Source organism: Rattus norvegicus, chromosome 17 (genome assembly GCF_021556685.1).
Source record: "Rattus norvegicus strain SHRSP/BbbUtx chromosome 17, alternate assembly SHRSP_T2T, whole genome shotgun sequence".
Taxonomy (NCBI): Eukaryota; Metazoa; Chordata; class Mammalia; order Rodentia; family Muridae; genus Rattus; species Rattus norvegicus.
The window spans coordinates 72,747,509-72,762,335 of record NC_141550.1 but is presented as its reverse complement, the minus strand read 5'-3'; the positions used below and the strand labels follow the sequence as shown (position 1 = coordinate 72,762,335).

Below are 14,827 nucleotides of genomic sequence, written 5' to 3'. Positions count from 1 at the left end.
AGAAGGAAAAGGAGAAGGATAAAGAGAAGAAGGAAGAGAAGGAGGAAGGTTGAAGAGGAGGATGAAGAGGAGGAGGAGGAAGAAGGAAAAGGAGAAGGAGAAGGAAGAGAAGGCAGAAGGAGGAAGAGGAGGATGAAGAGGAGGAGGAGGAAGAAGGAAAAGGAGAAGGATAAAGAGAAGAAGGAAGAGAAGGAGGAAGGTTGAAGAGGAGGATGAAGAGGAGGAGGAGGAAGAAGGAAAAGGAGAAGGAGAAGGAAGAGAAGGCAGAAGGAGGAGGAGGAGGATGAAGAGGAGGAGGAGGAAGAAGGAAAAGGAGAAGGAGAAGGAAGAGAAGGAGGAAGGTTGAAGAGGAGGATGAAGAGGAGGAGGAGGAAGAAGGAAAAGGAGAAGGAGAAGGAAGAGAAGGCAGAAGGAGGAGGAGGAGGATGAAGAGGAGGAGGAGGAGGAGGAGCAGCAGGAGTATGCAGCTGCTGCTGATTCTACTACTCCAGCTACTGCTCTGCTGGCTGCTCCTAGTTGTTGTTGCAGTTTGATGAGAAGCTGGGGATATCCCGATGGACAATGATTAGACTAGGCTCCAGAGGTCCAAGTCCTTAATCAGTAGTAAGTAGCCTATAGAGGTCTACTCCCTCTTTCCCCTGTAACCTTCTTTCTCTCCTACCTAGTGTTGAAGGATTGGGAGGGATTAGGGTGGATTAAAGATCGGAAGGGAGGTAGAGGTATATGAACCCAATAAAATAATTTAAAAGTAATCTAACAGTATTTTATCCACCCAGCCATCTCCTCAGCCTACAAAGCCTCCTCCTAATCAGGCATGCACTGAAGCAGTCAGATATCTTACACGACATGCTCACAATAATACACAGAGGGAGGGCATTAAAATAACTTGAGTGTTTCTGATTTTTGACTCCCAAGAATCTAAGTTGAAAATTAAAAAGAAAAATAAGCTTTTCAACCTCCCTTACTTGGCAAGTACATTTTTGCTTTGAAATTATTGTGCTTAGTCATGACAGTGTAGTGAGAACATTGCAGTAAAAGAGCAGTAGAGTCATGATTAGATGTAGAATGATTAACTACTGTTGTAAACTGCGTGCCAAACTGAACCTTAGCACCAATTATGACTTTTACCTGTTCTACAACTATCAGAATCTATCGGTGTGGTCAAATCACAGAAGACTATGTAATGTCGTCTTATTAAAAATAATTCATAGAAGAATTGAGAAGCATTGCATGGCTGTGAATGTTAGAGCATTTGTATAGTATTTGAATTGTTGTCATAATGTGAAATAATCATAAATGGGGCATATAGGTTTTACATTAATGAAGAATGTTTAAATACATGAATAAAGCTTTTAATGATTTTTTTCAAAGAGCAGGGAACATGTTACCATCCACTGTCACATGGTTATATGGTATGTGTGATAAAAACAAGAACACTTGAAGTTTTACCTAGTCATTATTTCTGAAGTCTTGAAGTGTACATGGTTGCTTTATGTCCTATTCGCTTTCCCAGGAACTATAAGCACATTTTATCATGGCCAATTCTAAGGATGGTTTCTTTACAAACAACTAGGTAAGTTTGAGAGAAGGAGAAATGGTCTTTCCCAGGGAAGACTATACTAATAGGTTATACTATACCAAATGGTAAGTCTCAAAAAAGTGTATACAAGTAAGATTATATAGACTCAGAAAAGTGTATTTCTGTGTTTGGAAATAAATGTACATATTAATATATGTATACAACAATATTAAAAACAATTAATTGAAAGAGAGGAGAGGAGGCATATATGGTATATGGGATTGCTTATAGAAAAGAAAGGAGATGATACTAATTATATTAAAATCTTTTAAAAATGAATGGAAGAATACTAATATAATTTTTATTGATTCTTTGTGAATTTCAAACATGCAACCTAATCACACTCATCTCCTAGTCCTTCCATATCTTCCCTCTGCCCTTGTAACATCCCACACTATAGAAAATAAAAAATAAAATATTAAATTAGAAAACTCTTACCATGGAAGTTGTGGTAAATTTCACTTAGTCACAGAGTATACACTTTTGCCCAACCAGCATTTCTTGCAAATGTTCATTACAATGAGTCATTGCTCTGTTCCAAGGCCTCTGGCTTTTGCTATATTATCAATACTGGACCCTCACCAAGACTCATCTCTGTTATCCTCCTGTTGTACCGAGTCATGAAGATCCTGCCAGTTTAGGTCTGCAGAACTGGCCCCTTCACAAGCTCCAGCAGCTTGTAGAGTAGATGTTGGGGTGGGTCAACTTAAAGTCCTGAATCTGGGCCTGGGTAGTAGCTGGGCTGCTTAGCCTGCCTGCTCTCTAGTGTCTCTACAACCAGAGTCAGCTCTCCTCCACAGATCCCTGATGCTGCAGGCCATGGATCCAGACATGGCCTTCAGCAGCAGCATGGGCCTGGACACCACCATGGCCTCAGGGGGCAGAGCAGGCTATTCACATAAGGCTGTTTCTCACTACTGTGATCTCTCCAGTAGTGCCTCTCTTCATATCACACAAAACACTTCACTTCTCTCTCATCTCTACCACATACTTGATCATCATAGAGGCACTGAATATGCCTCTCACAGTCTTCTGCTGGCCTGCAGCTATTGGCGGCCTCTCAAAAAAATGTTAAAGAAATTTCCTTTAATTATTGGAATGAATGGAATTTCCCAAACAGAAAATGGCATTCTTAACTCTACGTCAACTGTGTTTACTCAATACCACAAGCTCAGTGTCCCTCTGCCTCCTCCATCACTTCTCTGTTCTTTGTTACACTCCTCCAATCTGCTCTCAAAAATGGAAATATGGATTTTGATAACTCCTGAGTTCCTTTTGCCTGACCTCCAGGACATTCCAACCAATGTCCACATCTGTGGAGATCTGAATATTTTCTTTTTTAATCCTGGTACCCTTTCATCTACTTAGGCATTATACTATATACCAGTATCTCCATTTGAATGTCCTGGACCCAAGAAAAGAACATTTTGCTCCATGTCCAACAACTTCAAAGTTGCTCTATCCTGCCCACAATCTATACTGTTAAGTTATCTTCTTTGTAGAAGCTTTGAGGATATGGTGAGAATTTGAAAACAAATGTTCAAAAAATGTAAATGTGATTACAAATGGAAAAGTGTATCCCATAAGTAAGGATCTTTATTGTGTAGTTTGTATAAATTATTAAAATTCTCATAATCTTATATGGTAAACTCTTAAGTCTTCTTCTGTCCCTAAAACTGTGTCTGTGTCCAATGATGCCTTCATCAAGAACAATTTCACCATGTCCCCAGTAATAAGTTACTGTTCTATTACTTTAGTTCCAAGAGATAAAAAAATCATAACTATTTTATATACCTAAATGTATCTGTACCTTGATGTCATTTCTAGGTAGAACTATGATCAACTCTCTCCTCATGAAGTCTCCCATTTTGAGGTTTATTGATCCTACTGGGCTATTTCTCATGCCCTCTCTTTAGCCTAAATTATCTCATGAATTTCTCTGTTCAGCTCTAAGACCCTAATGCTAAGCAGCTACAGTTGGTTAACCTTGCCAAGTGTACCTGACCTTCCAGACTGGGAGTCTTGGACTTTGAGAGTCTTGGACTATGTGCAGTGTGTTCTCATTGAATCATTGAGGACTGCTGACTCATAAAATGTTATTCAGCCATTCACTGAAATGAAAACACCACCTATCCCAATACTGAAATGTTTATAAAATGGGAATCGTTATACAAACACCACCAACTTTTGTGTCATATGACCTGAGAAACATAACTAAAACAAAAACAAAAAAAAAAACAAGGAAAATAATTTTTGAAGAGAAAATTTTATATTTCAAGGCATCATCAAAATTATTTTCCTTTTCTTTGAGTCCATTAGCTGGAGCTTCAGTTGAATGTGAGTTGCTGAGCCGTCCAGGTTGATCTGAAGCAATATGTCCATCCAGCAGCATCTAGGCTACATCATCAGCATCACTGTCCATATACAGGGATGTCAGGCAGAAATCATAATTAGCTCCCCATGTTAATATTCTTCTGAAAATGGATATTCTGGGTGGCCAGCAAGACTAAATAGGAAAGAAGACAAACATGAGCCCCATGGTTTGTATCTGCAGTGTAACAATGTGACAGCTGGGCAGCCACAATCAAGGTGAGAGCTAATCATTTCATTCTCTGATTAGATGTAGAATAAGAGAGTCTCAAGTCATTTACAATGTTTCACCAAAAATGTTTCAAAATACTATCTATCTATATATTTTTAAATTATGTCCCTTCACGTAGAACAGAAAACACAAAGACCAGTGTCCATAAATACTCATCTCCCTTAGTTTCCTTTATGTATCAATCAAAGAACTGCCAAAATTTTTTCAACTTTAGGAGAAAAGCATTATGTCATCTTTAGTTCAATACAAAAATATCCTAACGAACACATTGAAGCCTACCGTTTTCACTTCCATCTAACTCTCATTAATCCATGAATGATTCACTCACGTCCATCATCTACAATGTATTGTATTAGATTGAGTTAGAAAAAGAATGTCTGTAAAAACAATGGGCTCGCAAGTCCAAGGAACTATCAGCAAAATGGGTAAACTGCTATACATGTGACTAACAATACAAAAAATGCAGTGGTAAAAATTATTATTTTGTGAAATTTGAGAACACACATTTATTATGAATAACATTGATTCAATCACTGAGTTACATCTCTCCTGTGCCTCTATTCTGCTCTATAGTAACATATACATTACTAATGATAATAAACATATACACCAATTTTATATTGTAGATATAAAAAATATCATAGTTATTTCTACTGAGAATAAATGTTCATAAGCAGAAGATAGGTAGAATATAGATATACAGATAAGTAGATAAACAATGCTACATAGATGATAGATAACAGGTTGAGATAAATATGCACATATGCACATGTATATACATGTATGTGCATTCTATGTTTGTCATCATTCATAATCTATGTTGCAGATTACTTTATCATACTGTGAATCCCGCAATTTTGTTGTTCACTGGAAATACAGTTTTTTAGTTCCGATGAGGCTCAACTCTAGCACTACATTAAACCAAGAACTTTCTGCTTATTTTAAAGAGAATTAAATAAAACCAACCATAGGTCAGAAGGTTGAGCAAACAACTTGCTGAAAGGAAGTGAACATAGAAAAAACCATAGAGAGTAAGAGGAAATCAAGAGGATAGATAGAGAGATACACAGGAAGTGGAAGCGAAAGGACATTCAGTTTGAGTGACTTTTGATACAGCATCAAGGAAATCTTCCTTTTGAGGCATCAGCTGAGGAGGAAGGTCAGCTGGATGCTTGCTCTGCTTCTCTGAGTTAGCAGAATTTCACTCCAGCTTACAGCTCCCAAGTCTTCATTGGTAAACTGAAAGATGGAGATTTTGTTAAAAAACAGTATTTGGGTGCCCCACATGGGGATTGAACCCTGAACTCTCAGATTGACTCCCTGTCAACTAGTTGCTGGCTCTACCACTTGACCTATGGTTGACTTTATTTAATTTGGTTTACAGTGAGTAGAAAGTTCTCGGATTAAAGGTGGGTGATTTTTCAGTAAACAACACAAACTTGGGGTTCAAAGCATGATCCAGTACTCTGCAACAAGCCTGCATCCTGTATAAAATCTTGTTAAGATCTTCATGTGGCTTTTTAAGCTCTTAAAGTTTTTCTGGAAGGTTCTCTTCTTACTTTTGAATATGACTTTCAAAACCTTCTCTGTGTTTTGTGCTGTCATGTCTGCATTTCAGAAACCCAGAAACAAATATTTTATTAACTATCTCCATGGGAAATGTGCTGAAAATAGGGCATTTAGTTTCTGCACCGGGATGAATGGAAGAGGGAAGAAACTACTTGAAGTGAAACACATTGAGCTGAGGTGTTCCTCAACATTACTTACAACTCTGCTGAAAGATATCGAAAATTTTTGTTCAGGCCATCTAGTGTTTTCATGTCCTCAGGAGACAACTGAAATTCAAAAACCTGCCAGAAAAGTACAAATATTTTAGCACTTGAATGATACACATATTATGTCTCAAGGGCAATGTAATTAGTACATTCCTAAAAAAGATGAACATGGTTTACCAAAACATTCATGGTTAATCAATACCAAGTAAAAATGAAAGAAATTGCTTTTCAGAGATATTAAACTTGCATAACACCACAGACAAGAGATGATCTCGAGAGTAGCTTGGAAAGAAAAGTAGATAACATAAAAAGACTATTATACATAGTTTCCAACATATTTAGAGCAAATTTTTGAAATTCCACATACAAATCAGTGTCTTGAATGGGGAGTTAGATTTCTGTAATTCATCAATAAATAATTAAAATGTAAACAATGCTTTTTCCATATTATGCAAGTTAAGACATCAAAATGAATGAATAAGCAGGCTTTTAAAAACGTTACTGTTGATATTACAGCATAAACCATTGGTGTTCTGTTCAGGAAATTACTCCATCCCCCACCCCCAACACATCAATATGTTTGAGGTTCTTTCCCAAGGTCTCCTCTATTAGATTCATTGCATCTGGATTTATGTGGAGGTCCTTAAATCGTGTGGACTTGAGCTTTGTACAAGGAGATAAGATTGGATTGATTTGCATTCTTCTACATTGGGACCACCAGTTGAACCAGCACCATTTGTTGTAAATGGTGTCTTTTTTCCACTAGATGGTTTTGGCTCCTTTGTCAAAGATCAAATGACCAAAGGTGTGTGGGTTTGTTTCTGGATCTTCAAATCTATTCCATTGATCTACCTGCCTGTGTCTGTACCAATACCTTGCAGTTTTTATCACTCTTGCTCTGCAGCAGCATAGCATGAGGTCAGGGATGGTGATTCCCACAGAAGTTCTTTTATTTTTGAGAATGGTTTTTGCTATCCTCGGTGTTTTGTTATCTCAGATATATTTGAGATATTTATGGCTCCAGTTGGATATGTAGTGGAGGATTGCCTATTGGGTATCACTGGGAGAGGAGCCTCTTTGTCCTGTGGAGACTACATGACCCATGGTAATGCTAGGGCACTGAGGCAGGAGTGTGTTGGTAGGTGGGGGAGCACTGTCATAGAGGCATGGAGAAGGTAGGAGGGAATAGGGTGTTTGTGGAGGGGAAACCAGAAAAGGGCATACCATTTGAAATGTAAATAAATTAAATAGTCAAAAATAATGAAAAAAGATGAGATGTTTTAACTTTAAAGTGATATTCAACATATACTCACATCTTAAAACACACACAATGTTAAGTCTTTTGGTATTTTAACAATATGGAGGCAGAGAAACTGCAGATCGGTACAAGGAAATTTGTCAACAGTTTAAGAACTGATAAATCTACTACAAGCACAATGTGGGTACTGGGTGAGAGTAAATAAAATAATTGAACAGAGAAAAGAACTCACTCATGTAATTACTCTACATGAGTTCTTTAAAAATTACATTTATATATGAGTTTATATTTCACAACTCATCACAACTGCGTTCTAGAGAATAGTTTTGGGGGAATTAACAAACCCTTGGTAAAATACTGAAGTAGACTCATTTGTCTAACAAGAGAAAGGATGTGATCTCAAACAGGAAGTAAATGTATGAAGGCTTTAGTAAGTCCTCTTTGTTCATGAGAAGAAATCAAAAATAATAAAAACTTGGAAGAAGATAATCCAGCCACCACTTCTGAATTACATAATAAATACCATTGAGACTACAAATGCAGCAGACTGATTATAATCCACAGTTGTGGTCAGCACACCATTGAAGTATTCTATCTCCTTCAGCAACAGACATGGTGTCTATTCCTACCCCTTGAATCCTTCCTGTCTGCTGTGTGACTTGCACTGGACATTTGAACTTTACAGACCTCATGATGGATCAACACTGTATTTGTCATAAACGGTTTCTCATTGCCTTGGTTTAGAGGTAAGTGCAGGAGTAAACTCTTGGAAACATGTCAGTCACATGAAGCCTATATGAAACCAAGGAAGAGCTCAGTCAGTCATCTGAGTTTGAGAGGACTCATCATACCAGAAACATGTATAATCGTTCCTCAAAGATATGTGAAGGGACTTAGTGTAGACAGATAATTTTCACTAGTTCAGGCTAAAGTAAGGCAAACTATTAAATTAATGAATATTAAAGTAAATAAAAGTTCTATAAATTAAATTTCTAGGTAAAATAATTTTTATAGTAACTGCTAATATGTTATAATAAAATATACTTCTTTGACATTTTAAAAGAATAACCTAGGTAAATGAGTTTGACAGGAATACACAATTGATCAGCATATATGTATGCATGCATGTATACATGCATGTATATATGCATGTGTATGAATATTAGATTATTTGACTATGGAGGGAAATAATATAAACACCATAGAAATTCCTGGAATGAAAATTACCGAGTCAAAGTCTGTTTTGTCAGAAAATAAAGAAGTCCATGTGGAAGGGTTAGACATTACTTGTTTGATAATGCAAACCAAAATCTATATTATTTCCAACACAAAATCTGTCAAGGCATGGTGACTTTATGTCACAGACATCAGATTTCTCATAACAAAAGATTTCTCAATGCACTTGAGAACTCACATGCCTAGGAAATGCTAGGAATACAGGCTTGACATCAGAAATTGATAGATTTGAAGGAAGCAAGAATATAGAAGATCCTGTTTAAGAACCCTAAGGAACAGAGCTCATCACCTGCAAATTCTCTCTCATCTCATTCTCTTTGAAACTCTGGGCAAGGGGCACCACCCCACGCTGAACCAGGTATCGAAGGGCAATCAGGGCAGGGCTTCGCTTGTTCTTTTTAGCCACATCACAAAGAACTGGATCATCCAAGAGAACTGGGGAATTCTGGTCCACCCTAGAAGGAAAGTAGGAATGATCTCATGAGGCCAAGCATTTGGTTATGTTAGAGTACTTCAAACCACAGTAGATGGCCCATTATAGCCTGGGAATGATGGTTATACATATGGTTATGTCTATCTTTGTCAACTGGAGAAAATCTAGAATCACCTAGAAGATTAGCCTCTAGAATTCCTGTGTGAGAGTTATGAAAAACTGATATGGGAAGACTCATATTAATTTTGCCTGGGACTGTTTCCCTGAGCAGGGGATCCCAGACTGTATAAAGGGAGAAAGTGATAGTGAGTCTTGGTGTTCATTATTCCTTGCTTCTTGATATTAAGGAGAAGTGGTCACCTGTTTCAAGCTCCTGACCCCTTGACTTCCAAGCTTTGTGGTTTGTGCCCTTGAATTGTGAATCATAATAAGTTCTTTCTCCCTTAAGTAGCTTTGTCAGAGTATTTTATTACAGCAACAGGAAAAGAAACTAAGAAACTGCTTCACCAGGTTTTTCTAAAGAAAGATCCCCATCTCCCTGGGAACTGAGTGTTGGGGTACTAATTAACAGTCTTCCTTCAGATTTCCTGTTTGAAACTGATTACCATTCTTTATATCGTTGGGTTCCCAGAGCACCATAAGCAACGAGAACAATGTCTTTTGACTTGCAGTAGTCCAGTAGCTTACTCTGGTTCATATAAAGATGACATTCAACCTATGATAGAATGTGATGAAAAGACATCGGACTTTATCAAATGCTCATATTATGATGAATAAAAATGCCAAAGTTAGTAAAGTAAAATAAGGAAAATTTTATGTAATTTAACACAGGAATTAAACAGGTCAAACTAGTACAAAATTTTCTTGAAGGACAGAACTAATTTGGGAGCATTCTTCTGATAACATTTGAGTGGGCAAGTTTTTGTGTCAAAAGCAACAGTTAGTGGATAGCAAGAAAGATCATTGTGTAAAGATACAAGCCTATTAAATCCTGAGGATGGACCATAATAAGATGGCAAGAAGCATAAATTCTATGCGAGTCCTGGCCACTAACTAATTTTTGTTTTCCCCATTTTTTTCAATAAATTATCCAGCGTCTACTCGTTATTCTTATTTCAGGGAGAAGTTCACTTTCCCCACGCTCGACTTCTGCCTGATGGACCAAGACTAAATCTCCACATTAGTTGGGCATCATTGTAAGTCTTACTTCTCACCAATACTCTAAGAGTCCAAGGTTAAAGTCAGAATTCCCCATGGCTTCAAAACAACGAGGCTGCTCTTAGAAGTCTTTTTGCACAAGATGGACCCTTGGACAGAAGGCAACTAAGTGGGCTTCAGTAGTACAGAAGTGAGGAAAAGCCTGCGGGATGGAGAGGGGATGTGGATCTTCACCTGGTTGCAGACAGGTTTGTACTTCAGTCCTGGCTTGTTTAGGAGTCGCTCCAGCTGCTTGTGGTTAAAGTTGGACACCCCAATGGACTTGACCAACCCTGCATCCTTACACTTCTCCAACATCTGGTGAGGAGAAGGGGCATAAATGGTCATCCCTATGATTGACCATGTGGATATAAAGAGAATGTTGACCAGATACAGGAAAAATTATCCAGACTTAGACATAAGATTCAGTGGTAGAACACTTGCCAGTGAGAAAAGACCCTAAGTTGATCACAGGCACTAATGCTGGGAGGAGGGTATTGCCCAGGTGATCAGTGGATTTAAATCCAAAGAGGTCAAGATAGGGTGATAATGAAGCAGAAGGTGTCATCGAAAGAGGAGTTTCTACAATATCTCTAGACTTCATGGTTATTAGCATATAAGGTGGCAAAATACCCATATGTCTCTTGTCCTTTGCCCTTCTTCATTTCACCCCCTTACATTTTAGGAATGCATTCCCCTACTTCTACTCCACAAAATATCTATGAGTAAAAATGAATTAATACTCCCAAGGGAAAAATGAGCTGATTCTCCCTACGTCTACTTGTTTTACTGTTGTTTCAAAAAGTACTCACCTCCCATGTGTCACAGAAATCCACAGTGTCCAATAGCCATTTTCCTTTGTCATCTACTGGAAGATATTTATCCCCTGACTGAAAGAGAAGCAACCTTAAAACAATCTCACAAAACATGTATCTTGTCTACAGTAATGTGTTCGAGACTCTCTTGGAGCAGCTGGAGAGATAGTCCAGTGACCACTGGCTACTCTTTCAGAGGACCTGGGTTTTATTTCCAGAACCTACATAGTTGGTCACAACCATCTATCATTCCACTCCCATGGGACCTAGTGCCCTCTTCTGGCTTTCACATACCAGGCATGCACATAGCAAACAGAAATACATACAAGTAAAACACCCATTCACAATAAATTAAAATATATTTTTAAAAAATTTTAAAGAATATCTTGGAAATAAGACAGTAAGCAGCCATAAGTGAGTGAGGCACCAGTCTGTACACTGTGTTAAACACTGATATGCACGTAGAGTTGCATTATCTTTGGAAGCCTGGTCTGCTGCATTCACTTCTATTAATTGAATCAATAATGAAATGTTTTCTTTCTTATAAGAATTTTATTTTTGAAATTATAATATAGTTAATCATTTCTCTTCTTCCCTTTCTGCCCTCCAATCCCTTCCATGCATGTCCTTATTGTCTATCAAACCCAGGACCTCTCTTTCTTTAATTGTTTTACACACACACACACACACACACACACACACACGCACACACACACACACACACACAGACACATATTATGTCTACACATAAATAATATTTTTGAACACCTGAATGACACCTCCTATTTGGTTTGTCTCTTCTTTCCTTTAGAAAAAGAAAAGACTTCATGTTCCCTGGGAAACCCAGTCATTGCAGAGCATTGAAATACAGCAAGGATTTATGTCACTTCTGACCCAGAATTAATAATAATCACGAGTACACATGTTTTGAGAGAGAGGCATTGTGAGCCAAGGATGGCCAATTGGGACCTTACACAAGATAGATTTTAGTAAGAGCAGATGCCAAAAAGCTACTAAGTGTTAATGACCTTGAAGCTGAAACTGTCTTGAAGCCACTTTCACCACCAAGAGGGAAAACAGGGACAGGATCTAAGCAAACATCTAGTAATGCAAACGCAAATGATGTGTAATATAAGTTTTCCTGGAAGTTACTTCTAATCTGTGATTCTGGACATTGCTTGTGCACCTCATTTCATTATCCAATATAGACTGCGGAACTTACTGTATAGTTTAGTAGCCCATAAGTTAACTTTGTATAAAATTATAAAAGAAATTTATCTCAATCATTCATAAAGATGATATTCCTGTCCTTCTGAAAAGATGTGTACATTTGACAATTGCAATCACCTACCTTCATTGGCACTGGGTAATGCATAATGTAAAGATCGGCATAATCCAGTTGAAGATTTTTCAGTGATTTTTCCAAAGCAGGCTTGACCAGCTCTGGTCGAAAGCAAGTACACCAAAGCTACAGATGTGGAAGAATGGAAGTTGTACTAGATTAATAGATCACCTGAATATGCATAGTCATTTATCCTAATGCTGAAATATTTTCTGTATTTGAATGAAATTTATAAGCATTCCTGTAAACTCAGTGTTGACTCTTCCATAGCAATGAGAACTCAGCTACAATTTTAGGGTTAATGTTTGTTTATTTATTAAACAATGTAAAAATTACTTAAGAAATAAAATCTATACTAATAAAATAATATCAAATAACCAAATTAATTTTATATAGAGTTAAATCTGCCTTCTCTTTCCTTTACCCATGTATGGAATTGACATCTTTAACCAACTTCTGATTTGGTAATATAATTTCCTCTGTTTTACTATGTTTTAATCATCTGCATACTTGCATACTATACCTTTGTAGTGATGAACATATCTTCTCTCTTTACAACCCCAGCTTTAATCTTGCTTTGAATGGCCTGTCCTATCTCCTCTTCTATTTGGTATGCAGAGGCCGTATCAATATGGTGGTACCCAGCATCTATAGCCAGGTGTACAGCCTCCAGTGACTTACTCTTGGGAACCTAGGGAGGAACCGGAGCATGTATTTAGAGATGCATGTTCTGAGAGATAGTTCAAAGCGAGCCAAGATGGGAGCTTGTTATACTAGAAAGAACTTTGTCTTTTAAAGTCTTCCTAAGATGACTAGGAAGAGCCTAGTACCCCAATCTTTCATTCCCACATCCTATTCTATAAAACAACAATGAAATCTCCAGAGATATTGTAATTGTCACAGAAAAGTATCTTTACAGAACCAATGTTTACCCATAATTTGTCCCATGTTCAAGCTAATGAGGCAAAATTGCTTTCATGGGGTCTTTCTTAATTAATGCAAGACTTTTGCATCCAAGAACCTCCTTATACCTGTGCAATCCTGTCTACTTACTCGAACGGATGGATGCTCACCCTGAGTTCAGTGGCCTGCTAGAAAGTCACACTAAATGTATGTAGCAGGATGACTCAGCAAACTGAACACAAGGAAGCCTGCTTGGGGCAGGACACAATTACCCAGACACTCCTTCTTGCTCCCAGCTAAGACTCTGTTACAAAGGGATGAGAAAGCAAAGATCACAGATTCCAAGAAGGCCAGGTTAATAAGAGGGACTTGGACAGAAAAAAATGTCCTATGTCAGTGTTTCTATATATCCCTTCGGTTTGTCAGACAGACATAAATCCAGGCATAAAAAAAACCTCTCCAAAGAATATATCCGTATTCAAATTAACTTGTGTACTTCATGCTGGACATTCTTCATTTGCAGTGCCAGCATCTTAAACCAAAGATTACCTGTCTTAAAAAGACATGATTATCATCTCTACAGTCCCAGACACCAAACCACCATGCTATTGCTGATGCCAAGAAGTACTTGCTGACAGGAGCCTGATATGACTGTTCCCTGAGAGGATCTACCAGCACCTGAGCAATATAGATGCAGATACTCACAACTAACTCCCATAATTGGGAGTTAATTGACTCTCTGAGATGTTGTACCAGCACCTGAGCAATATAGATGCATGGACTCACAACTATGGGTTTGAGCCCAAGGACTTGAATGGAAGTGCTATGGGAAGGACTGAAGGAGCTGAAGGAATCTTTCCTTAGAGAAGAGCAGACATGAATGTAGACCCTGTTCTTCTGCCTGAATCCTGATACTCCCTACCTAGGGATACAGCTCAGTCTCCTGTCCACCATTTGTAGCTGCTGTTATATCTTCTACTTAACAAGAATAATCAACAAGCAGGACACAATCAGACCCTGATCAGGGCAAACCTCAGTATCTGCTCTCTTGTACGTGGCCCAGCTCTAATATGGAGATACTGAGAATCCAGTATTCTTACCTCGTTGGGTTTACTGGTGCCAAAGCCCAGGGCAGGAATGAAGTGGCCATCGTTTAGTTTGACACAGTGATGTTTGGAACTCATTGTCTCTCCCTCCCCTGCCTAAGCGTGTACTGAGTCTTCTGTTTCCATGAAGGGGAAGTGAGTAAATGTCATATATCAACTTCCAGTCTAATGCTTAATGAGTAACATTCCATTTCTAAAAGTTAGCCATCACTACTCATTGGCTAATATTAACCATCTTTTCTTCCAGCTAATGATTAATCAGTGCTATTGTCTGGCTAATGGTTCACAGCACCGGTGTGTGCCTACTTTTTAAATACTATGATTGTCTGTCTACTGGACAGCCAACAGAAGGGAGGAATCAGAAATTATAAGCAGTATTCCACATATAAGAAGAGAGGTCCTTCATTTTCATATGAAAGATGAACTTCAAATAACATACTGTATAATTATAAAGCATTTGTTTTCTGTGGTTTTCTCTTCTTCATCTCACATATTATATATTATTAGAGAAGAGATTGGTTGAATAATTGTAATACTGAAGACACTTATTTTCATTTGGCTATGATGAAGCCTCTACTTGA

General features: G+C 37.9%; 1 protein-coding gene across 1 annotated transcript; it reads right to left on the bottom strand.

The window, feature by feature from the left end:
- Positions 1-3,826: 3,826 nt before the first annotated feature.
- Positions 3,827-14,351, bottom strand: Akr1c12l1 (aldo-keto reductase family 1, member C12-like 1). The gene is given in 9 exon segments (NM_001135744.1): positions 3,827-4,085; positions 5,949-6,031; positions 8,740-8,905; positions 9,489-9,598; positions 10,276-10,398; positions 10,893-10,970; positions 12,247-12,363; positions 12,761-12,928; positions 14,241-14,351. Coding segments are annotated over 9 exon segments (972 nt in total). The 5' UTR covers positions 14,325-14,351; the 3' UTR covers positions 3,827-4,042.
- Between the last annotated feature and the right edge of the window lie 476 nt (positions 14,352-14,827).